This window comes from Schistocerca americana, chromosome 11 (genome assembly GCF_021461395.2).
Source record: "Schistocerca americana isolate TAMUIC-IGC-003095 chromosome 11, iqSchAmer2.1, whole genome shotgun sequence".
In the NCBI taxonomy this organism is placed as follows: domain Eukaryota; kingdom Metazoa; phylum Arthropoda; class Insecta; order Orthoptera; family Acrididae; genus Schistocerca; species Schistocerca americana.
In genome coordinates, this window is record NC_060129.1 from 175388032 (window position 1) to 175415807 (window position 27776).

The 27776-nt window shown below is 38.7% G+C and overlaps 1 protein-coding gene across 1 annotated transcript in view; it reads right to left on the reverse strand.

Moving 5' to 3' along the window:
* Positions 1-27776, reverse strand: part of LOC124554135 (coiled-coil domain-containing protein AGAP005037-like) — a 252543-nt gene that overhangs the window by 120586 nt on the left and 104181 nt on the right. The window contains exons 5-7 of the mRNA XM_047128201.1: positions 13499-13588; positions 8604-8666; positions 6979-7062 (exon numbers count right to left, since the gene is read on the reverse strand). Of these exons, the coding sequence (XP_046984157.1) occupies positions 6979-7062; positions 8604-8666; positions 13499-13588 (237 nt within the window). The remainder of the gene's footprint in view (positions 1-6978; positions 7063-8603; positions 8667-13498; positions 13589-27776) is intronic.

The following is a 27776-nucleotide window of genomic DNA, read 5'->3' on the forward strand; positions in this document are numbered from 1 at the left end:
TATTGTCAGAGAGAGTTTTGGCTGTTAACAAAGAAGTTAGCGCTTGTTTTATAGACTGGCAGAAGGCCTTCGACAGAGTCAATTAGAATATATTGATGAACATCCTTAAGGAAATACGAATCAACTGGAGAGATTGGAGACTTATAAGGAACTTGTACCTAGGACAAAGGGTAAAGGTACGACCGAACTATTGAGAAACGAAGTGTGAGGAAATAGGAAGGGGAGTGAGACAAGGATGTTGTCTGTCGCCAAACCTCTTCAACCTGTATGGAGAAATGCTGGAAAGGATGCAGAAACTTCAAAGTAGGAGGACGTCTCATCAACACCACAAGTATGCAGACGACCTGGTCGTGCTTGCTAAAAATCAGAGACAGCTGCAACACATGATGAACAATTTGGTGGAAACGAGAAGAAAATACACATGGAAAGCAACATAAAAAAATCAAAAGTGATGCGCATATCAAAACATGAGAAACATTTGAAGATAACTGTTGACAATCAGGAACTGGAAAATGTGATTCAGTTCAAGTACTTGGGAAGTTTTATCACAAAGGATGCCCACTGCACCAACGAAATCCGAGCACGAATCACCATAGCCAAAGCTGCTTTCAAGAAGAAGAGGACTCTGCTGACCAGCAAGCTGAGTTTGGCATTGAGAAAAAAACTGATAAAGTGCTACATTTGGAGCATTTCACTGTATAGAGCTGAGTCATGGACCATGAGAAAGAAGGAGAAAAAATACTTAGAGAGCTTTGAAATGTGGTGCTGGAGGAGAATGGGAAAAATCAAGTGGACAGATCACATAAAAAATGATGATTTACTGCAAAGAGTAGGAGAGAAGTATTCTGCATACAATTCTTCAGAGAAAGGCCAACTGGATTGGACATGTACTTAGACACAAGGGACTCATACATGATGTCATTGAAGGGACTCTGAGGAAACGCAGGACGATGAAAAAGAAGAATTCAACGTCTGGACGACATGAAAGATGGAAGGAGATACAACAGACTGAAGGAAGAAGCTGAGGACAGGGAACAGTGGAATCCGAAATTCTCCGTACGAAGACATGGAGCTGCCACTAGGCAGAATACTACATAATAACATCGACAAAACAAACATTGCACTAGATAATCTGGGACTGCTCTTATCAAATGGGCACATAAAATTCCACTTCCAAAAAAATTCTGCTTGCAACAGGAAACTAACCAACACTTTCCGTCAACATTGTGTGTCATATGAAAGGTATGTTAAGCACTATTTGTTTGGGCTGACTCCAACTAAAAAATCCAAAAACGAAATTGGAAATTTTTGATGAAACACCAGAGAAAGTGTGCCTAACTACTCATAGGAGAGAGACCACGAACACAGGAAGCACAAAATGAAGCATCAATGCCCGACTTAAGGAACACAGAACAATTGTCATCTGGGAAACATGGATAAATTGGCAGTATTAGATTATGCACTGGAGCCAGAGAACCATCAAACGTGTTTCTCCTGTATTATGGTTGTAACAAGATCAATTATCCTATCACTATGCTAGGATGTACAGAGAGGCTACAGAAATACAAAAATAGGAAAGAAAAAGGAATGAAATTAGACAAGTCATGGGCCTTAGAGCTAAACAAAGCAAACACCTTCATAACACACATCGGCATGACCCGACTGTTGCACAGATACACATAAACAGTTCCACCTCTGGAGGTTGTTTATATCTAACATTGCTATCTTGAGCTTTCACGGGCTTTGATAATATCGTTACTATTAGGAGAGGAAACGTTAGGCACAGAAATATCCTTTGATCATGGCCTAATGATTGTTGTTGTTATGGTCTTCAGTCTGAAGACTGGTTTGATGCAGCTCTCCATGCTACTCTATCCTGTGCAAGCTTCTTCATCTCCCAGTACCTACTGCAGCCTACATCCTTCTGAATCTGCTTAGTGTATTCATCTCTTGGTCTCCCTCTTCAATTTTTACCCTCCACGCTGCCCTCCAATCCTAAACTGGTGATCCCTTGATGCCTCAGAACATGTCCTACCAACCGATCCCTTCTTCTTGTCAAGTTGTGCCACAAATTTCTCTTCTCCCCAATTCTATTCAATACCTCCTCATTAGTTACGTGATCTATCCATCTAATCTTCAGCATTCTCCTGTAGCACCACATTTCGAAAGCTTCTATTCTCTTTTTGTCTAAACTATTTATTGTCCACGTTTCTCTTCCATACATGGCTACACTCCATACAAATACTTTCAGAAAAGACTTCCTGACACTTAAATCTATACTCGATGTTAACAAATTTCTCTTCTTCAGAAACTTACATTTCTTATTTACATGGGGAATATGCATGTGTAAGAAATGTTTTTCTAGTGCTGATTGTGTGAACGAAGGTATTTTGTAACGGTTTTAAATAACCTATAAGACATATAAAGCACAAGTATTGAAGTTTATTTTAAAAGCTGTGTGGGACTATAAGCAGGAGAACATGAAAATTTCTGTATATTGCCCACAATACAATTAGTGAAATAGAGTAATGTCATTCAGAGAGGTGAGAAATCACTTTCCGGACTTCAGAAGAATAGAAAAGAAAACATGACATATAAACAAATAAAATTATTTTATTTCCCAACGCTGCTAAACATTATGAATCAGGATAATCTTCTTGGCATTGCCAGTCTACATTTTATATCCCCTCTGCTTCGACCATCATCAGTTATTTTGCTCCCCAAATAGCAAAACTCCTTTACTACTTTAAGTGTCTTATTTCCTAATCTAATTCCCGCAGCATCACTTGATTTTAATTTGACTACATTCCATTATCCTCGTTTTGCTTTTGTTGATGTTCATCTTATATGCTCCTTTCAAGACACTGTCCAATCCATTCAGCTGCTCTTCCAGGTCCTTTCCTGTCTCTGACAGAATTACAAAGTCATCAGCCAACCTCAAAGTTTTAATTTCTTCTACATGGATTTTAATTTTCTTTTGTTTCCTTTACTGCTTGCTCAATGTACAGATTAAATAACATCGGGGATAGGCTACAACCCTGTCTCACTCCCTTCCCACCCCACTGCTTCCCTTTCATGCCCCTCGACCCTTATAACTGCTATCTGGTTTCTGAAAGAATTGTAAATAGCCATTTGCTCCCTGTATTTTACCCCTGCCATCTTCAGAATTTGAAAGAGAGTATTCCAGTCGACATTGTCAAAAGCTTTCTCTAAGTCTACAAATGCTATAAACGTAGGTTTGCCTTTCCTTAATCTATTTTCTAACCTCACGTGTTCCAACATTTCTACGGAATCCAAACTGATCTTCCCCGAGGTCAGCTTCTACCAGTTTTTCCATTCATCTGTAAAGAATTCATGTTAGTATTTTGCAGCCGTGGGTTATTAAACTGATAGTTCGGTAATTTTCACATCTGTCAACACCTGCTTTCATTGGGATTGGGATTTCACCTGTCTCATACATCTTGCTCACCAGATGGTAGAGTTTTGTCAGGGCTGGCTCTCCCAAGGCTATCAGTATTTCTAATACTATTTGTATCGACTTAGGTCTTTCAGTGTTCTGTCAAACTCTTCACGCAGTATCATATCTCCCATTTCATCTTCATCTACATCCTCTTCCATCTTCATAATATTGTCCTCAAGAACATCGCCCTTGTATAGACCCTCTATATACTCCTTCCACCTTTCTGCTTTCCTTTCTTTGCTTAGAACTGGGTTTCCATCTCAGCTCTTGATATTCATGCAAGTGGCTCTCTTTTCTCCAAAGGTCTCTTTAATTTTCCTGTAGGCAGTATATATCTTACCCCTAGTGATATACGCCTCTACATCCTTACATTTGTCCTCTAGCCACCCTGCTTAGCCATTTTGCACTTCTGTCGATCTCATTTTTGAGACGTTTGTATTCCTTTTTGTCTGCTTATTTACTGTATTTTTATATTTTCTGCTTTCATCAATTAAATTCAATATTTCTTCTGTTACCCAAGGATTTCTACTAGTCCTTGTATTTTTACCTACTTGATCTTCGGCTGCCGTCATTACTTCATCCCTCAAAGCTACCCATTCTTCCTCTACTGTATTTCTTTCCCCCATTCCTGTCAGTTGTTCCCTTATGGTCTCCCTGAAACTCTGTACAACCTCTAGTTTAGTCAGTTTATCCAGGTCCCATCTCCTTAAATTCCCACCTTTTTGCAGTTTCTTTAGTTTTATTCTACAGTTCATAACCAATAGATTGTGGTCAGAGTCCACATCTGCCCCTGGAAATGTCTTACAATTTAAAATCTGGTTCCTAAATCTCTGTCTTACAATTGTATAATCTATCTGAAACCTGTCAGTATCTCCAGGCTTCTTCCATGTATACAACCTTCTTTTACGATTCTTGAACTAAGTGTTAGCTATGATTAAGTTATGCTCTGTGCACAATTCTACCGGGCGGCTTCCTCTTTCATTCCTTACCCGCATTCCACATTCACCTACTACGTTTACTTCTCTTCCTTTTCCTAATATCGAATTCCTGTCACCCATGACTATTAAATTTTCGTCTCCCCTTCACCATCTGAATAATTTCTTTTATTTCATCATACATTTCATCATACGTCTCATGTTTATAAAACAAAATGCACCTAGGATGCAAGCTGTGATTTAATTCTTGGATGCAAAAGTATCTACAGCTGCTGAAATACATCAGGAGTTGCAACTTGTTTATGAGCCTACAGTAACAAGGGAAGAAAAATTACTAGGCAATGGTGTCAATCTTTCAATAGCACCTGTACAAATGTTCCTGACGGCCCGTGTCCAGACCAATGAAATCATACAAGTGGACCACAACCTTGGATCTGTATATAAATCAATACTTACTGCTCCAGCTTATGAATTCTTTATACTAGACACACTCACAACTGTCACAGATCAGCTGGGATTTTGTAATTTGTGAGCAATGTGGGAACCAAAAATGCGTACTGATCAACACAGTGAGCAGAGGATACAAGCAAATAAATATTTCTGAACTACTATAAACAAGACAGAGATGATTTTGTTTCACACATTTACATTATTATAGGTGGCAATGCATTAAGCCTGTTAAACCACTGCTGAATCAAAACAACATTCAGTGTGTTATCATCATTCAGCTTCCACAAAAGCGAAAAAATCCAAGCTAGTCAAAACATGATGGCCACCATTTTCTAGGTTGCAAAGTGTGATGTTTTGATTGACATCATAGAGCATGGGTCAATTACAAATTATGTGTACTGTGAAATGCTTGCTAAACTGAGACATGCCATCCAAAACCAACTATGGGGGCAGCTTTTGTCCGAGATAATCCCCCTCTCAACTATGTGTGTCTATACACTGCCCACTGCCACATGTATCAAATGTAAGATGCAACATTTCTCTTGGCAACTTTCTGATGACCTAATCCACAGTCCTGACCTAGCACTCCGTGACTATTATGTCTCCTTGCATTTGAAACAATGGCTTGGTGGACAATAGTCAAATGGTTCAGTTCCCTGGTGGAGAACTTCCAACATCACAAAAAGCATTTAGAAGTGAATGGTAATTAAGTTGAAAATGAAATTGCATGTTTGTAGAAAACTAAAGCTGCCAACAACAGTGATTCATAGCAAACATATTTTTCATGATCAAACTGCCCAGTTACTTTTTTGAATACACCTCACAGATTTCTCTTACGGTAAGTCAAGTGTTAAATAACATACTCTTTGGGTGGGATATGTGTATTACAATAGATGTATAACACAAAAATTGTTTATGCATCTTACCTAATGTCCAAACAACATTAATTTTGCTACAGATAGCTATTAAACGTAGGATAAGTCTTAATAAAATAATGGAAACCCCAGGTTGGAATAGCAACAATATAAGTACAGGATAGATGGCTACTTATCGTAAAGATAACATGTTAAGTTGCAGGCAGGTACAACAAAAAGAAACTTTTTTAACAAAGGCTTTGGCCAAAAGCTAATGTGTAAGTTTCTTTTCACTGTGCCTGTCTGCAACTTAATGTGTCATCTTTGCAGTAAGTAGGAATCTATCTTTTCCTTACAATGAGTTTTAATAATATCTTCAGAATGAGTGCTTGTAGAATATTTACTTACAGCTGATTCTGTAGCACCTTATGTAGTAATCATGCACAAATAATGGAGAGAGGACTGGGATAATTACAGCATGTACAGAATCTTACGTTCAATTCCTTTCTCCATGCTCCATTCATGAATGGAAGAGGCGTAAATCCAATAAAACTGGAATATAATAAATAAATCTCTCTCTCCCATGCACTTCGAAGCAACTAGAGTCAGTGCTGCCAATGGTTCAAAAAATCAGAAACTGATATATACCAGCATTTCTTCGGTGCAGAGAGTTTTTTGGTACAATGGAACACAAAGAGTGCAATGGTTCTCTTTATCTCTGTCAGAGGAACAGTTTCACCAATGGAAAGAAAACAGTTTCATCAGTGATTACTGCTGACTATTCCTATTATTATGCATTAACTGATAAGGACAATGCTGCCACATCAGATACATGTCATATGACCACTGAATGGCAAGTTATTTTGAGGACAAAGGAAACAAAATCTTTTGAACTTGGCAAGTTCGAAGTATTTTGACGTTATCTATTAACAATTACTTATCATGAAGATAAATGATGTTCAATCATGTAATAAACCTTGTAGGCTTCGTACCTACTACTAGCAGCTTATGAAAAGGATACTATCAAACAATGAGAATAAGAGTTCGCATAAATGTGGTTCTCATAACAGGTTTAGATGCCTTGCTCGACTTGAAATTGATGAAAGAGAAGCAAATGCAATTATATATGTTTAAGTTCTATATTTATGCAATTACTACTGTAGTTACATGGACATTTGGACTTGAATAGGGATATTTGTTGTGTGCGGCATTGTTGTGACAAAAGTATGATTGGCGACATAGTGCACAGCATAAATGTAGATGTAGAGACAACACAAACCTCTATAGACATGCCGACCATCATACTGGCCAGGAGACAATGAAACCGGTTTTGGTGGAGGGGCTGGTTTATGTCGATCTCTCTCTGTAATCAAAATGAACACCACATCTATTTGTATTTGCATCTATACAGTGTCAAATTTCTACAACAGACAGGTACTGCAACTGCATCTAACTTAAATCATTTTTGATGAGAATACTTTGTGCTATTTACTATTCTGGCTACTGTGGCAGACATTTTCATAGAAATTCTAACAGTTGTGACAACACTAGTTTCAAGCAGGCAACGACCACAAAAGAAACTATCCAATTCTACGCTCTACGTAAATAGGATTGAACAGTGTGAAAATCATGTTTCACAGTTGCACCAACAACTGATGAAAGCTAAAATAACACACCCTCACTCCATTCGTAACACAAACTAGTGTGATGCTCGAAGCATGACCATCTACTATGTTCTGCTGATATGGCATTCTTCCACATGTCTACTATCAATATACTTACATATACCAAGATGCTGAACACTATGGACCTTTGAACTGCATAAAAGTTACGTAGATCAACACATAAAACTAAAACGCCTAAACAGATATCAAACCATTCATAGCAGTTACATTCCCTTATAAAAAACACATGTTGATCTTCACTATGGCATGGATAAAAACGTCCTTGGAAGATCCTACAGTGATGTACATTTCGGTGATGTTCATTTTAAGAACTTCAATCACCCTTTTAAGGTTCGTATAAATGAATAGCCAAAGTGAAGTGCAAACTGCTTAGCACAATGAGATGCAATCAGTAGACCTACACGCTTTTACATTTTGTTACTGTACATCTCTGCATTGATTGGGTACAAGAGAATGAAATTACCCACAAAACCTGTATTTTTCATACTGGCAGCTCACAACTGTTCCTAATACCTGAGTAGTGCCTGTTGGTTACTGCAATATTCCTGTGAGGCTGAAAAGTGATGTTCCCATGATCGCTATTACTGTAATGAAATTGTGATACACTTTAACTTGGTGATAAATAATCTACTGCGGCTAAAGGCACTACGCAAAATAAACTTATGAAATTACGAAATATTTTACAAACTGCTACTTGATGCAACTAATGAAATAGGCGTTTTTCACATGCATATTTGTATAGATGCAGACACTGCTTCGCTGGCCTAGCAAACTGTAATGTCTGCAGCTTTCGAAACACGTTTATATTTTCTTCTAATCTACGGATGCATTGGTTTCATTTACTCGAGCCGAACAAGTTTTCCATATAGGTTAACATCCATAATGGCAAACTCATATGCGATTCAGTTTCTAATGCTTTTTTACAATTATTCAGGTGCTGGAATACATTCATAATTGACATTAACTCAATCATATTTAATGGCTACATAACGGGTTAACTTTTGCGAAAATAAAAAAAAATCAGAAACAATGTACAATACGAATGCAACAATGGAAATTACGAAATTACAAAAAATATATATATATATCTGGAAGTACATAAATCCATTCTACTCGAATAGCATCAAGGCAATATAATACATAACAATGAAAGAACAACAATGAAATACTTAATTTACGGAAAATTTCGAGCTTTTCCCCTTTCTAAATTTGCCTTTACCTTGTGAAGACATTCTAGGAAGCGTTGACGATTTAATGGCTGGTTTAGTTGGTTTCGAATCCGCTGCATTTTGAGAAAATTAGCAAACAAAACCGTTAGTTCCAACAATGCGATAGACATTTGCGCACACAAGACAAATGAAAGATTAAATATCTGACGTTAAAACAAAGTTTAAAATCAGTTGTAAATAGACTACAGAAAATTAGCAAAATAGTTCTAAATAGTGCTACGTATTCCAGAACCGTTAAAATTGAGTAATTAATTAAGAAGAACCCTTGGCCAAAGGTTATATTAATATTCTTCGTACAAAAAATTAAGTCTACGAATTAGCAGTAAGCAAAAGATGGAAAAAGATATGCCAATATTCTCGTAAATGTTTATTACGAACTAAAATACATTAATATTAGTTATAGTGTAATAACTACAACAGTATTGTTTTAATAATAAAAGTTTATGGTATAGCAAAGCTGTCACCAACGTTTTCCGTAACAAATTTTAGACTACTGTTTAATAAGACAATCGAAGTAGAAAAGACGAACAATTCGAAATGCAATTACGCGTGTCGCGTAGGAAAAAACTTAAATTTGGTAAGCTACTGTTTTAAATATACTATGTTTGAGTTAATTACACCACATCCCTGAGGACTAAATGAAAATAATACCTTTTTCCATCGCCTATGTCTGGGGGTTCTTGGTCGGAGATATTTCTTGGCTGAAGCCATTCTATCCCACTTAATATAAGAAAATGTAGGACGCGACCCAAGACAAATTAATTCTCGGAGCCACAGAAATTTGCTGTGTACTCCGGATTCGGGCGCGGTTGCCGAATCGAAATGAATTGATGCAACGCATGAGCGTTGATCAGTGACGTAATGGTAATGAATGCTGTGGCGTCACTTTGATGCTTATTATGAATTCTAGCTACATCTATATAATCTGCAACCCACCGTGAAGTGCATGGCAGACAGAACGTCCCATTGTACCAGTTTAATGTTACATTCACGTACGGTTTGGAGCGTGGGAAGAATGATTGTTTGACTAGCTTTGGCGTGCAGTAGTTATTTTATTCTTATCCTCACGATCCCAATGTAAGCGATACAGAGGGGGGTTGTCGTATATTCATAGCGTATTCATTTTAAGCCGGTTCTTGAAACTTTGTTAATAGACTTTTTCGGGACAGTTTACGGCTATCTTCAAGAATCTTCCAGTTTAATTCTTTCAGTATACCTGTGACAACTCTCCTACGGAGTAAACAAATCTGTGGCCACTCGTGCTGCTCTTCTCTGTATGTTTGCCTATAGCTTGGTTAATCTTTATATTTTATTATTTTCGAAAGAAATTACCTACCTACCTACCATTCTGTAAAGCGTTCTAACATACTAACCAACAACATAAATTGATTTTTATATATTTTTCTCAACATTATTATTTTTTTTCTGGTAACTTGTTATACCCTTCGTTTAATAATTTGTGTTTTTCCATTACCATAAAAGTTGTTGCACTTATGATGAAGTGAGTCTTAACTGGTGAAGTGGTCCTATATATCCCTCAAAAGCCATCTAAGGGTATTTAGCTAGTACTAGGCTCCAGATTGTGTAATCCAGACCTTCCTCATGTGGAGTTATTCTGTTCATTCATGAGAAGAGGTGAAATGAAGGTGAGTTGAAAATAGAGAGTGTTTCGTGAGATTTTGGATGAACAATGTCTTCATGTTTCAGTGGAAATGTTGAACAGTACGTTTTCACGCAATGAGAATACCAAAAACCATTTTGAAAGATTCTGAAAATTAAAGCACAGTGTAAAACTTTGTTACTTTTCATGCATATTGTGGCAATAGTTGTTTGTAATAGCATTCAGATAATTTTTTGTAACAATCAACTCTTGCTGAGAACGTGATTTCTGTAATATGGAACAACAGAATCCACTTAAAAAATTAGATATTATTATTATCATCATAGCACTGGGGTGGTGCACCACTCTGATGTTGCAGAGTTTGTCAGCCGCATTGAGTATTCCATTCCTCCTAGCACATAGCAGAAGCTGTCTTTTCCTGTATGTGAACAGAGTGCTCAAACAAGCTGTTATTGTACCAGAAAAGTTGAGTGGTCATATATTCCCTTGGTTCATTTTTCATTTTTACTTTTTCTTTGGTTTCATGGTCCAACCATCTAAGCAAAATCAACTTTCACATGGTACATGTTACTATGTGCATCACTAACCAATTTTCCCATAAACATTTCCACGGACTCACTTTTTCACTGCACATAATTAAAAACATCTAAATTCTAGAACACTTTATGTACCAGTAACTGTAATAATAATAATAATAATAATAATACTGAAGTATGGCTATCCTCAATGTTTTACTGATCTAGTTCCTCTTGGGATTACTTTCATTACTGTTTTAGTTTGCTTCCAGCTTGCAAACTGCTTCAGTTGTCAAAGTAATCATTTGGGAGGTTTGAGATCAGAGGGACCCCACCCCTTCTGCAGAGTGCTACTTTTTATTTTTCAGGCATACAGCAAAGCATACATCAATGCAAATATCCATCCTATACCGTAGTGCTTTGCTACATTCAGTTGATAATTACTTCAGAATTGACAGCTATGAAGAAATTCAGAATTGACAGCTATGAAGAAAATAGTGGAGAGAGATTTACATGAGAGGCATGTCATTAAGCCACGCATTTATCCAATTACACGGGACATGTTACTTCACAGTTGCCTATCACAGTGAAAGTACAATAATGTCCCACTAGCTATCTGGTATGGCTGTTTGCTTTGATTTTCTTTGTTGCCTGCTTTGATTTTCTTTGTTCTTGTTTTTTATGCATAGGATTATGTGCTGTTACTATTGTTTGTAGGTGTGTTATGTCAGGTTTGAACAGTATCATGTGTAAGTTCATTAAGTATTGTAAGTGGAAAATGTAATCTGACCTTGCATTCTCGGCTATGAGATTGCTGTAAAAAATTGGCTTGACTACACTGGTTGCAGTGTAACTGCAAAGATAGACGCAAGAGGGTGCTATGTTGAAAATTTTTGATTATTTGTACGAATATATTCAGTAAATGATTTTTTATGAATTTGGTCTCATTACTTATGGAACGCACCTCGGATGTCAGGGAACAATTGTTGCTGGCTGCTCAATGCAACTGAGTGGAAGTTGCGGAGCAGGACACTGACTGCTGAAGAATAATTTCAGCTGTAGAAAGATTAACACATATGTGCTGGTTTTTAACAACTGGAGACAAATGCCCTACTCTTAACTACTCCGGGCACTGATAACCTCGTTGTTGTGCGCCCTAAAACACTAATCATCATCATCATTATCATCATCTTAACTACTCATTTTGCTTTTCACCTTTTCCTGAGCTTTGGCCTCCTTTCTCACTCCCCAGTTTGAATGCAAAAAATGCTAACCAGTACAGATTCCAGAAATATACATTGTATGAAACACAACTTACAATTTTCCACATGACATCATGAAAGCCATGGATCTTGGGAGTCATGTAGATGCAAAATTTTGTGACTTCCGAAAAGCATATCATTCAGCATCACACCCACACTTATTGTCAAAAGTATGACTGTATGGAGCACCACACAAAATTTTTGACTGTATTGAGGATTTCTTGGTAGGGAGGATACAGGATGTTATTTTCGATGGAGAGTCACAGACAAATGTAAATAAGTAACTTCAAGTTGCCTTACGGAAATGTGTTGAGACACTTGCTGTTCATGTGGTAGATTAATGACTTTACAGACAATTTAATAATAACCGTAGACTTTTTGTAAGTGGTGTGGTTATCTGTAATGAAGTACTGCTTGAAAAAAGGATGAACAAGTAATGAATCAGATCTTGATAAGATTACAAAGTGACACCAAGATTGACAACTTGTTTTAAATGTTCAGAAATGGTAAATTGTGTACTTCACAAAACAAAAAAATGTAATTTCCTCTGACATCAAAGAGCCACAATTAAAATTCATAAACTTAAACAAATACCTGTCTGTAACAGTTTGTAGGAATATGAAAAGGAAGGATCACATAGGCTCAGTTCCAGGTAAAGGCAGTGCCTGACTTATCATTCATTCATAGGATACTAGGGAAATGCAGTCAATCTACAAAGGAGATTGCTTATAAAATATACATCTGACCCATCCTAGAATTTGCTCAAATGTATGGGACCTGTACCAAATAGGACTAATCGGGGATATTGAATGTACACAAAGAAGGCCAGCACATTTGTTTAACCAACTGGAGAATGCCATGGAGACATTGAAAAATTTGAAGTGGCAGACACTTGAAGATAAGACACCAACTACTCCACGAAAGTCTGTTTTCATTGTTTAAAGAACCAGCATTGCATCATGATTCTAGGAATGCACTGCAAACCCCTATATTCAGTCGTTTGGGGATTGTGAGTACAATATTAGAGTATTTCCAGTATGCAGAGAGACATTTAAACTATCATTCTTCCTGCACTCAATATGTGAATAGATTGGGATGAAGCCCTACTGACTGGCGCAATGAGAAGTACATCCACCATGCATATCATATTGGTTAGCAAAGTATGAATGTGGATGTTAACCAAACATGACCAGATGTTGCTCATTTGAGTTTGCCTACCCATTTACATCTGAAAGAATGCTTGTTCACCTGAATTTTGTTCCCTGGTGTTCATTTCAGTATAAACACAGTTTGTAGCCTATTTATATTACTGTGCATGCAAGAAGCAAATTAATACATTTATATGAAATAGATGCAATGGACATCTATAGATCTTACCATCGAGGAATAATATTGGTGACAGCTATTATACAAAACTCACAGATGTGGGGCCTTTGATTCAACAAAATTGTAGCAAGAATAATGAAGAAATTTCTGACTGTACTCACCAGAATGTTGTGGTGAATGCTGCTTCGGGGAATTCATGTCGGGTGGTTCATCAGAGAAGGACACAGACTTCTCAAAAGACACGGATTTGTCTGCAGGAGCACAAGAAATGGAGGGGAGTGACCCCAGGTGTTAGTACATTGACAACACAGACAACACAAAAAGGATGACGAGAGGCATGACAAAGGACTGAAGTCCAAAAGCAAGCAAAGTAAGCAGATGCAAAGCGCAAGCAGAACGTTCTCGACATTCCAGTGGAATACAGTTACCTGTGCACTACATCTTTCACATCTGAGATTAGAAATACGCAGGTGGTACCACTATTTTATCTGTTCTTGTTCCACAGTTTCCAAATTTCTTTATTTGCAATTTAACTTCTCTCTACATGCCAATGCCTCCTTTCACATTGCATCTAGGAAATGCCATGGGACTCTCTTAAAGTTATTACTATAAATGTCAATTTATGACATGCCTTTGGAGTCCCCATATAAATTTGATTTTGTGCCCATTTTTCATGCAGAAATTTGTACTGGCACTGCACAGCAAATTTTCAAATTATTTATAATAAATTTAATGGACACCAAGGACATTTACTGCATGCCACATGGAAGTCTCGCTGTGGCCCAAGAGACAAGTTACATAGTATCAAAACTGTTTGAACAGATATGGGGACAGCGGCAGGGCATCATCTTATGACTGTGAGAACCTTTCCTATGCATACTGTCATCTCTTACAGGTATAAGAAACTTTCCTTTTTCTATGTTTCTCAAGTGACATGTTCCAAAACATAGTGAGAGGTCATGGACACGATCCAGTGTCAAAAAACTACTAAATCTTATATCCCTTCCTTTGTTGTAGACATTAGTGGTAGATTTACTCTAGCAAAAAACCTAATTTCTATATTACTCTCACTTACAAGTAAAATTGCTCCCTTCTAAATACTCAGATTGTTTGAGTGCATGGCTAGTCTATTCTAGTCATAAATCCATGATTTAAAAGATGATATGTTTTCATGACCTCTATAGCATAGTGACCATATTTTGTATCTTATGTGCAGATGCTGTTAACTGTAATACTGAACTCTGGAAACTGTATGTCCGTGTCTGTTGTCTATGAGAATAAGAGGGTTTTCATTTAACTTTTCCATAGATGAAACCCAGTTGGAAATCATATAGGCATTAATTTGTATATAGCACTGCCATTTTATAGCTTCAAGCTACAGAAAAAGTTTCCATGCAGTTTGAACAAAAATGTAGATGACAAAAATGCACAGTTAAGCTTTAAACCATGAGCAACATAATATTTAGTGACATGTGACAGACTGCTTAGCTCACATAAAGAAAACTGACAGAACATGGTCAGAGATATTTTGAAGGGACTGGAGTTGGAACTTATATAACAGAGACGATTACACATACTTGGAAGATGAGGTTACACTTTAGGCGGTGTAAATGTCTCACAGTATACATTAGATTTGTCATTACCTTAGACCATATAAAATATGAGAATGTCTGCTAATGTTATTTAATACATGCTTTCAGTTCTTCACCAAGTATCTTACCGAATATTATATCACAATAGGCTGACAAAGAGCAAAATGGTCAAGTACCTGTTGCTAAGTCTTCCATGAGGGTCATATTATAGCTGCCATTCTGCAGTATTGTGTAACAGTGTTACACAGATGGTATACTGTAACACGATCATTTCCATTCAAGAACTTTTAATATACCACAAAAATGTTCACTCATATTTATCAGTTCCTAACCAACTTGTAACCTCTGTACCAGTACAATTTGGCTTGCAGGGGAAGCTTTTCTGTAGAGCTCTGCTCAAACTCTTCACTATGCAATGTGCATTGGATTTTACAACCAAAATGCCATCCTTCAAAATGTTGTACGATACATCACTTTTGAGGAAAATTCTTATGAGGTATGCGATGTGGCAGCGCTGTGGGATGGAGAGCTATGTATAGCTAAGGCAAATTATTTTTTAAAAAATGTTAACAGTTGACATCACTTTGCGTACAGAACACATATGTTTAACATTAACAGTTTTGAGAGCGTTCATCTAGGCAGGATAGCCACTGGTGCTGATACATTACAAAAGATACCATCTCACGTTTTTCGACTTTTGAAACTACTATCACAGTGCAGATGGCATACCGTGACACGGGGGAATGTCGAGGCATAGTGATCCGACAACATCCCGAAAGGCATATGGCTGATGACTTGCCCAACATGTTAACCTCCTCTGGGATTACATCAACTTGTGGCGAGACTCATGTAACTAGGTGAAGACACAGCCTTGCACCATCGCCAGTGCATTCCACCGCTGCCAGACAGCAAAACAACTCGGCCCGAAAGACATTATCAATAGACAGGCACGATGATGACCCAGCAGGGAAGAGTTTGTCAACAGAACTCATTAGCCTGCATATTGTGACAAAGAGCCTCTGCCAGGCAGCTGCCGGCCACACTCCTTGGGATCCAAGGTTTGACGTCACTGGGCTTTTCGTGGGATCCTGGGAATGCAGCAGGCCATCGGTAGGCCATGCCTACCAGACGAGTGCACATATCTGTGTCTCCTGTAGCTCAATACTTCAATATAGAATTGTACTGAAACCCATCTTGCTGTAACCACCCTCACCTCTGATGGACTTCTTCGCTTGCCAATCAGACTCGAAATGGCTTCGTGGGGGAGCAGCTACTCCACCCCGAAAGACCAAAGAGACACTCCCCCTCCCTTCAACAACAGTCTGTGCGAATGGCCTATTAAAATATGTACTGGTGTCCATAGAAACCATTTTGAACAACAGTTCATGGAAATACTTTCATTCTAAGAGGATACACTGCCCTAGTTACAGTAATATTGAACTTTTATGTGTATAATTTTTTATGTACCACAACCAAAGAGTGATGAATAGTAAGCTTAAGTTCAATAATAAATTCAATTCACATGTAAGGTAAACTTAAGAAATAAATAACAATCATTGGTACTGGCTCAGTTCAAACTCTGACATTTTAGTGGTTGGAACTAATTCAGTGTTGAGAACAAGCTGACTTGGTGTGCGCAACTCCTGAGACAAGTGTAAATCATGCTCTCCATCTTAGAGTGTTACCACATTGCACATTTGCCAGACTTTTCTCATAAACAATGGATCATTCAGCATTTTGCAGGAGTATTTTTATTTTAAAATCTAATGCTGTATCTGACAGTTGAAGAGTTCATGTGTTAATTTCGGAACATCCTGTATGTATTTGGGAATACCTGAATGAACATTTGGGAATACCTGAATGAAACTGCAGTCAAAGAAGAAAGATGTTCTACTTACCAGATGGTAAAGTGTCCCCCCTCCCTACCCCCCTCCCCTGCCACACACACACACACACACACACACACACATACACACACACACACACACACACACACACACACACAGAGAGAGAGAGAGAGAGAGAGAGAGAGAGATAGAGAGATATGCGACACTAATGTGAGACCATTGTTGATGGGACATTAAATGTTACATTTACTTGCTTCTTTTATAACTTTTGAGTTTCCAGTAACATAATTTTCTTTATCTGATGAATAATATGAAAAGCTTGGAGTGAATGGAACTATTGAGGGCTTAAATAGGAATGCCACAAAAATTGTGGGTCAAGAAAGGCTGAGCGGAGTAGCCCGAGAATAAATTAGTTATAAAAGCCACTTTTCTATGTGATGTAAGCTAAGTAGAGACTTTTCCCCAATCTTCAGTGGAAATCAGACTAAATATATATGTAGAATGCATTAGGGGAGACAAGAAAACGAGTGAAGAAAAAATTCAGTGCCCATGATAAGAAATAAAGAACAGATGCACAAAACATGGAAGAGTCCATCACCCATTAAACTACACAAGAAAACATTAATTACAACACAATATTGGGATAAATGAGGGAAAGATGGGTCTGAAGGAATGATTAGTGGCTTATAGAGTCCCTTATTTCCACTGTTGTTGTGCTGGAACTCTGAGGAGACTGACTTATGGGATACATCCCTGTAAAAATGTTGTTAATGGAAAAGAATTAGTTAATTCACACACAAAAACAAAAGAGTGAGCCATATTTCACTATTTCCCCAGCCATTACTTGTCAAAAGCCATGTAAAAATACTAATCCCTCTGGCATGCACAAATCAGAATGGCATCACTGTAATGAGTAGATAATACATACAACAGCAAAACTTTTCTAATAAAAAAATTAGTTTTAATTTTTGCTAGTTATTTGAAATGTTGCATCTGTCAAAACATTTTATATGTACATTTAATTTAGCACATCCACATGCCTTTTTTACAGTATTAAGTGTGTTCAGGAAGTAATAACTGCAGAATGTAATGCCACACTGGTCTTATCTAGGACACTAGGCTTTCTGTTCACACGGGCCGACTTTGTGGTGATACACTCCTGGAAATGGAAAAAAAGAACACATTGACACCGGTGTGTCAGACCCACCATACTTGCTCCGGACACTGTGAGAGGGCTGTACAAGCAATGATCACACGCACGGCACAGCGGACACACCAGGAACCGCGGTGTTGGCCGTCGAATGGCGCTAGCTGCGCAGCATTTGTGCACCGCCGCCGTCAGTGTCAGCCAGTTTGCCGTGGCATACGGAGCTCCATCGCAGTCTTTAACACTGGTAGCATGCCGCGACAGCGTGGACGTGAACCGTATGTGCAGTTGACGGACTTTGAGCGAGGGCGTATAGTGGGCATGCGGGAGGCCGGGTGGACGTACCGCCGAATTGCTCAACACGTGGGGCGTGAGGTCTCCACAGTACATCGATGTTGTCGCCAGTGGTCGGCGGAAGGTGCACGTGCCCGTCGACCTGGGACCGGACCGCAGCGACGCACGGATGCACGCCAAGACCGTAGGATCCTACGCAGTGCCGTAGGGGACCGCACCGCCACTTCCCAGCAAATTAGGGACACTGTTGCTCCTGGGGTATCGGCGAGGACCATTCGCAACCGTCTCCATGAAGCTGGGCTACGGTCCCGCACACCGTTAGGCCGTCTTCCGCTCACGCCCCAACATCGTGCAGCCCGCCTCCAGTGGTGTCGCGACAGGCATGAATGGAGGGACGAATGGAGACGTGTCGTCTTCAGCGATGAGAGTCGCTTCTGCCTTGGTGCCAATGATGGTCGTATGCGTGTTTGGCGCCGTGCAGGTGAGCGCCACAATCAGGACTGCATACGACCGAGGCACACAGGGCCAACACCCGGCATCATGGTGTGGGGAGCGATCTCCTACACTGGCCGTACACCACTGGTGATCGTCGAGGGGACACTGAATAGTGCACGGTACATCCAAACCGTCATCGAACCCATCGTTCTACCATTCCTAGACCGGCAAGGGAACTTGCTGTTCCAACAGGACAATGCACGTCCGCATGTATCCCGTGCCACCCAACGTGCTCTAGAAGGTGTAAGTCAACTACCCTGGCCAGCAAGATCTCCGGATCTGTCCCCCATTGAGCATGTTTGGGACTGGATGAAGCGTCGTCTCACGCGGTCTGCACGTCCAGCACGAACGCTGGTCCATCTGAGGCGCCAGGTGGAAATGGCATGGCAAGCCGTTCCACAGGACTACATCCAGCATCTCTACGATCGTCTCCATGGGAGAATAGCAGCCTGCATTGCTGCGAAAGGTGGATATACACTGTACTAGTGCCGACATTGTGCATGCTCTGTTGCCTGTGTCTATGTGCCTGTGGTTCTGTCAGTGTGATCATGTGATGTATCTGACCCCAGGAATGTGTCAATAAAGTTTCCCCTTCCTGGGACAATGAATTCACGGTGTTCTTATTTCAATTTCCAGGAGTGTATTATTTTCCCTCTCTTCTGCAGATACATCACTAAACATATTTCACTTGTCTCACTGGACAAAGCTCTACACTGATGGTAGCCAGCTGAGTTGATGTTTGAATTAAACTACTGCATTGGACTATCTTCTAGTTCACTGAAACACATTAGGTCTCCACTCCTTTTTGTTTATCTTTGCAGTCATCTTGGCCTTCAGTTTTAAATGTTTTGATATGGCAGTTACTGAATCAATGAATGGAAGGTGAGATATGTTACAATAAATCTGATTATTGCACTTTATTTATCTATTGTGTGCTCCAGTTCCATGTTTGGTGATATAAATACATTGAGGGAAGTGTATATATATATATATATATATATATATATATATATATATATATATATATATATAAAAAAAAAACAAAGATGATGTGACTTACCAAACGAAAGCGCTGGCACGTCGATAGACACACAAACAAACACAAACATACACACAAAATTCAAGCTTTCGCAACAGACTGTTGCCTCATCAGGAAAGAGGGAAGGAGAGGGAAAGACGAAAGGATGTGGGTTTTAAGGGAGAGGGTAAGGAGTCATTCCAATCCCGGGAGTGGAAAGACTTACCTTAGGGGGAAAAAAGGACAGGTATACACTCGCACACACACTCATATCCATCCGCACATACACAGACACAAGCAGACATTTTAAAACCCACATCCTTTCGTCTTTCCCTCTCCTTCCCTCTTTCCTGATGAGGCAACAGTTTGTTGCGAAAGCTTGAATTTTGTGTGTATGTTTGTGTTTGTTTGTGTGTCTATCGACGTGCCAGCGCTTTTGTTTGGTAAGTCACATCATCTTTGTTTTTAGGTATATTTTTCCCATGTGGAATGTTTCCCATATATATATATATATATATATATGAAGCCAATGGCTACACTTCTGATTATAACTGCGTCTGCTGTGACAATTAAGTCCACAACTCTTAGACTGCATAAGAAATGTGGAACAATAGGTGGCACAAGGAAGAATTACAGAAACACCCTTCTAGGATTGTAAGAAATGGAATGAGAAAATCTTAATTTTGCGATTTTGATGTTAAGAATGTTAATAATTATAGAGATAAGAACGTAAATAATTTCAGAGACAGCCACATCTTATGTAGCAGTATTTCAGCTGGCTTATACCATCAGTTTGGCAAGAATGCCATTGAACTCGATTTTCGGTTGGAAAGCAGGAGTGGAGAGGTGATATTGACGTATGTTATGGACTGAAGCTTTCTCTTATGCACTATATAACTTTCTGAACACACTTGCTTTTTAATTTTACGTAACTGTATTAATATATACATTTAAACCACTACAGAGTACAAATGTACCTTTAAAATTAAATTAATGTCACCACAAACATCTTTTTAGTGTATGCACATTTCAGAAATAGAGAAGCTATTGCAATCTCTAAAAAATGAAAGTGAAAATTAGAGCTACAGACTAAGCTAAAGGCATAAAACACAATTTCACATTACAGAAATGTAAGATGACCTCTTAACCAGCAGCAACACATGAACGGATATTCTGAGTCTAAAGACTAAATAGAGAAAGATTCAATGAATAAGGAGTGCAGGGCAAGAGAGAGTGTTGGCAATGGTATTGCTACAAGTCAATTCACTATTTACATTACTTCCACCTATTAACACACTTGCTGAAAATCTCCCAATATGGATATCCCTTCTTTAATCATTACCCTCTACTATTCCATTTGTTTGTTTTTCAGTTTTTTCTGGAATTTAAGAATGGAATAAGTGAAGACAACCACTCACCATGAAGGATGAGGCACTGAAAATGAATAACCAAATAAACCAGAAGTTTAACATGTAGCTTGACGTACAAACAGGCATTCTTCTTCAAATGGCAAGGCGTATGCGCTTGTGCGTGCGTGCGCGCCGACGCACCCACCCACCCACCCACCCACCCACCCACCCACACACACACACACACACACACACACACACACACACACACACACACACACACACACACACACATTCCAGACCACAGTGCTTCAATGAAGTATCTGAGTGTAGTTTTGTGTGCCTTATGTATAGGATTGTCTTTACTCATTTCATCTCTTATATTCCACCCAAGAGTTCTCATTATAATATTAAAGATCAGAATTTAATTATTATTTTAATTTTACCCTTTTTACTGAACAAGAGGTTGTAGTTCTACCAAGATTACACACAATGGAATTTTGGGAGTTCATACTCTCATCATCAGCCAAAACCAATAGAATGCTCTCACAAACACAAGATGAATAAAACTGAATGAAATCTAGCATAATATCTTATGGTGTGACAGGATTGATATTATTCACTCTTATTCATGTAGTTTGAATTTTTTGAATGATTGCACACTGCTTGTAACCATCAATTTTAGGTTTATAAAAAATTGATTGTGACAGGTGGTATGGAATCATTCAAGAAATTCTTAACATCTATAGATCCCAAGTTCAAATAAAACCATTCTGTAAGTTTGTAAGATTCTTGTACAAGTTTTGCCTGGTGGTGGGAGCACGACCTCTCAAAATGTATGTAATTACATGATTAGTATCACTGAACATTGTGGCTGAAGCCGACAGATAACTTAAAAAAATATATAATAATGATTATGTTCAGTTTTCCAGTAAGGTTAACTAATATGACATCCTCTGGTCTGCAGCCCACAAGGTCTGTCTAAAAGGTGCCACATTTTCAGAAGATTACTCTTTGTTCATCTTCTAAGTTGGAGGTGTATGAGAAAAGTTCTAGTTCTGGTAACTGGCAAAGTCCCATGTGTTGCTGCTTATTGTTCAGGAGATGAAATCAGTCTTTTTATCTGTCACTGTAATAATTTATTTGTGTAAAATGAAGAATTATGGAATGAAACCTTGTAGCTTATTATTATTTGACATGCCCTGCCCAGCTTTTTAATATAGAGAAAAGGAAATGCCAGAACTACAAATATCAATACTATCACTAACAGAAACACATAACTAACTATTCTATTGTAAGTTCTAATAAATGTTTTCTAATGTCTAAATCATAAACAAAAATATTTCACAACTTCTTTTGCAGTTCAGCACTTATTCGCAAAACTTGGTAAATAGACCTGGGTAAGGTTTTTTTAGAAATTTTATTTTGAAAGTTTAAGTTTCTTTGTTTAATTTGTATTTGCATTAAACCATGTATCTTAGTCCCTGAAAATTAAAGGAAAAGAAAGTTACACAGATACAAGAAGAATATTGATAAATAAAAGTTCATCTCAGAATTTCTGTAAAGAAAAAAAAAAAATACATCCATGCATTGTAGGAATGTTCTTCCGCAATGTGAATTTGCAGGAAAAGCAAGACATCCACTTAAAAATGTTTAATTTGACAAATGAAATATGCATACGCGCAAACCGTATCTTCATGCAGGAAAAAAATGCAGAAAACAATCTTCCAAACAAACGAACACATTTTGTGCAACTTTCATGGTGCTTGTATTATGAACCTAATGTTTTCCCTTAGAAATGACAGTCACTTGTTTCTCAGTCTTATTAATGCAACAGAAATCCTTGCCCATACCCTCACCCCCAACCTCCCTCAATCCACCAAGCTGCTGACAATATGGGGTCCATATTACATTATAAGGTAGATACATTTCAAATTTGCTGCGAATTGTCTCCAGAATTGTGACAAACCTAGGCAGTTTATGACAAAGGTCACATTTTAGTAAACTGTGTTTCATCTACCATCAACATGTTAGGCTTGGGCAAACTGTGCCTGCACAGGTGCTCTAAACAACATAAGAACCCACTGTTTTTCTCCAATACTTATATATTCTGGAACATAGGTAAGGAAACAAGAGCAGGTGAATGAGGATGGAGGGGGGAGGGTGTGGGGTGGGGAATGGAGGGAGGGGGAGGGGCAAGTTTCACAGCACTGCTTCAACACTACCCCCTTTACCTCATGAAACACATTTCTATATAAGGCATTACTAATAAATATACTCATCCAAGACTACAAAAGAAAGGAAATTAAGAGTAGTAGCTTGCTTTTTCAACTTCAGCTGTAGTGTATGATAGCAAATTCGTTGCCCCATATCAACTGCTAATGCCACAAATTTTCTTTTGGCGTAAGTATTGTTTATGTTGAACATTCACGAGAGGTTAAAACACTGGACAAGGACTCTCCAAAAATGAGAGATTTCAGTACAACAAGCAGGGACACAGTGGAACTCACATTGTCAAATTTCTTCACTGTAACAAGGACTAGTTCTGAAGGATTAGCTAGAGAGACTTTTCAGAGAAAAATAAAATAGTTGTTGAAACAAAACTTCTGGCGATACTGTTACCAGGGCAACTTACTGATCACTTGCCCTCTTTGGTTTTCTTCATTTTATAGGATTTTTAGGTGGTGCCCAGACATCAGTTTCTTAAAGTATTATGATACAATTAAAAATACTCTTCGAATAATTGTTGCTGAAGATTTTAATATTACCAAGTGCTGTAAGTACAAAACATTTCAAGCTTATTGATGTTGTTGTTGTTGTGGTCTTCAGTCCTGAGACTGGTTTGATGCAGCTCTCCATGCTACTCTATCCTGTGCAAGCTTCTTCATCTCCCAGTACCTACTGCAACCTACATCCTTCTGAATCTGCTTGGTGTTTTCATCTCTTGGTCTCCCTCTACAATTTTTACCCTCCACGCTGCCCTTGATGCCTCAGAACATGTCCTACCAACCGATCCCTTCTTCTAGTCAAGTTGTGCCACAAACTTCTCTTCTCCACAATCCTATTCAACACCTCCTCATTAGTTACGTTATCTACCCATCTAATCTTCAGCATTCTTCTGTAGCACCACATTTCGAAAGCTTCTATTCTCTTCTTGTCTAAACTATTTATCGTCCGTGTTTCACTTCCATACATGGCTACACTCCATACAAATACATTCAGAAAGGACTTCCTGACACTTAAATCTATACTCGATGTTAACAAATTTCTCTTCTTCAGAAACGCTTTCCTTCCCATCGCCAGTCTACATTTTATATCCTCTCTACTTCAACCATCATCAGTTATTTTGCTCCCCAAATAGCTAAACTCCTTTACTACTTTAAGTGTCTCATTTCCTAATCTAATACACTCAGCTTATTGATATAATTGTGGTAACTGAATATGTACTGTGAAAGTCTTGTAATTGTGAAGACAGTGGTTTGATTGTTGCTAGAAGAAACTTTCTTTACTTTCATTTGAATCTCACATTCAAATAAAATCTTCTTGGTTTTCAAGAGGCGTCAGTTTGAATAAAATACACGAGCTTTCGATCACTATCAGTTCCACCACCATTGTCATCAGGAGTAAAAACTATTGACTGCCATAGCTGGCATGGTTTTCCACATATATAGCTATGATTGCAGCCTCTGGCAACTAGCAGAGAGAGTCAAAAATTATGTGTGCACGAATTGGGCAGTTCGTAGCATATCCAGCCCACTGTGGCCTGAGTGACACCAAGTGATGTGAGGCGCCAGTGCCACATTTGAAACTGCTGCTCCTGTTTCCCTACAATCATCAACCATCTGTCTTTGCTTGATTTTGATATCAGATACGTCTAGGGGTTCAAGCTGTGCCAATACATGGCGTACAGGTCACGGTAAACAGTGTTGCAGTCACAGACACCTTTATTGCTTGTGTGCGGTCGCATATTCACGTGACACCGTACCTGTATTCGTCCACGGATGGGTACTTAGGTTGCTGCTTAGACCCTCGATTGTGAATTCTAATCTGAGCTCCAGACTGACTGTCAGCCGCCGACAAGTCACCTCTTCAGACCTCAAATGCCCACTGCTGCCACTACCTGTCAGACAGTGCCTGCCTTCGCCAGGGTCATCAGCTGATGGATGTCCGTCAGTCACTACTGAAGACCGAACTTGCATTTTGACAGCCAATGAGTTCGCAGCCGTGTGGTACAGTGCTGCCTACGACCATCAGCACCTCCCGACTCTTCACCACTACTGACGATTGTGGACTTCGTCACAGGGGGCACCTGCTACGCAATGTCACAGACGGACCTTTCAGTTCTACTCGGGTGTGGACCTTTGTCTTCTAGAGCTGTATTATTGAGTTTAGTTCATGGTCAATAAACAAACAGTTGTTACTGCAATGTGTGATTTCCATCACTACCTGTTACACCGCTTGGCTGGAGGGTATAACATTTATTAAACAATATATTTCAGTATTTGTCTTAAACATTTCTATTTATTAGTATTTATGGAATTTAAATAAAAGTAAAAAAGGTGTCACTAGGAAGATTTTCCAATTACAAGACTTTTATGATACTCATTCAGTTATCAGCAATTATACTGGGAACTCGAAATTTTTGTACTTAACATTGCTTTGAAATAGTTTGATCTCCAAAGACAATTCTTTTAGGCTTTTTGATAACTGTATTGTACTGCTTTAGGAAATTGATGTCTGGGCACTGATGTTCAGATTCAATACCAATGAAGAAAATCAAAGTGGGCCAGCGAACAAGATCGCATTGTAATTGCAGCAGTTATTGTGGGAAAAGATCATTACATACAATAATACTGATGAACCTTACTGGGAGAAAGTGTTTTTCTACATACGTCTTGTCATCGCTAGTGATTTCCTAATTAGTGACAGCGAAACAGAAGGCTCAGAGAGTGGTTTCATCTTGGAATCAACTGTAGCAGTAACTCCATCTTTTATTTATCTCAATCAGCACTAGACCCAAATCAAAAGTGTAGTGAGATAATGTTTTGCGGCCAACAAACTTGAGTTCATCTGTTTCTGCATCTACATGGATGCTCTGCAAACCACATTTAAGTGCGTGGCAGAGGGAGTTTATGATTGCTCATCTGTTACAAATGCCCTTCAGCCACCTACTGGTCAGCAGCAAACAATTCATATTAGGGAAATTGAAGCCTGTCGGTTCATCCCTCCCCCCTGCTTGCTCTCCCCATCCTCCCACCTCCCTCCCACACATACTTTTTGTTTCTTTTCTTCACAAAAACTGTGTGACGAGACTGACTGTGACTGTCATTTTACACTTCTGCATAACAGGAAAGCTGCACAAAATGTGCCGACTTCTAGGAAAGCTCGGAGGCATTTCCTAGCAAAATTTCTCCTAACCTTTTCCTAGTTTTGGCGGCTTCGTATCACTCCTTAGGTAAGAATCATCTGAAATGACAACAACATGGAAAACGGTTAACACTTTCAGAGCAGCAGAAGTTAAAACTCGAGAAACTGAGAGTAACTGGAAGTAAGGACATGATTGAGAGGTTCCTAGTGCACATGAACAGCTATTACTGATGCATCAGAATTACCTGTTGCTGACTGAATTGAGAAATATATTCTCTTCTCAGCACTGGAGAAGATACTATAGCATAGTTGCAAAGTTACAGTTTAAAATGATAGAAGGAAAAGATTAAATAAAGAATAGTAGTAAGTTCAGAGGATTTAAAAGGATCACACACTGTAACCTAATAAAAACAGTAAAGAATAACTTAAATGTATCTACTTCACAAAAACAATAGAAGATAACACAATAAAAGCCATACGGACAAAGTACGAAAAACAACAACACAGTTCTCTGTGATGACAAAGACAGATAAAAATTGGGTTTTCCCAGTCCTCTGCAGAAGTAGTGAGCCCCACTTCGGGTGTTTATTTCCTGCTTTTCTTGCATTAACATGAATCCTGGCCTTAAGTAACAACTTTGGAATGTGGCTCACAGTTTTGTGCAATCTCTTTTGATGCTACAATACCACTTTAACAGTTTGTGTGTCAGTGCCACTGCTTATTTCTTCAAGAATACAAATAATGGAAGCTGTACAGGTAATTCACTGTATAGTTGAGGCATTGGGTGCTTGACAGCCATATAAAAATTTAAAACATTGCTAAGCATAGAAGCAATGTCCTTTTGAGCTAGTAAACAAAACATGCACACACACTTGATTGGTTTCATTGTCCCGGTTGACTGCAATATCCATGAAAAGCTGGTTTTCCCGAACCTCTGACACCTGCACTGACCAGCTTGATTGTGGTGAGGGGTTTTGCTGAGTAAAGAGGGAGAGGGTTGGAGGAAAGAGTTCTTGGGAAGGAATTTCTCCAAAACCTCAGCAAATTTTTTCTGTCTCGTTTATGTGCCTGTGGGTCACTCAACTTTTCAGGGAGTGATCACCTACACTTCTTCCATTATTTGTATTCCACCCAGAAATTTCCTGTATCATATTAAATTTGAAAGCCCTTATCACAAGGGTGAGTAGATCCCATTCCAGATCTTAACACAAACATGCCTGTAAATCTTGACATTAGTAACTAGTCAAGTTAGCCACTAGCCCATGAAGGCTCAATGAGACAGAATAATGCTATAAATGAAGAGCCAAACACTAGGGAGCAGAAAAATAAA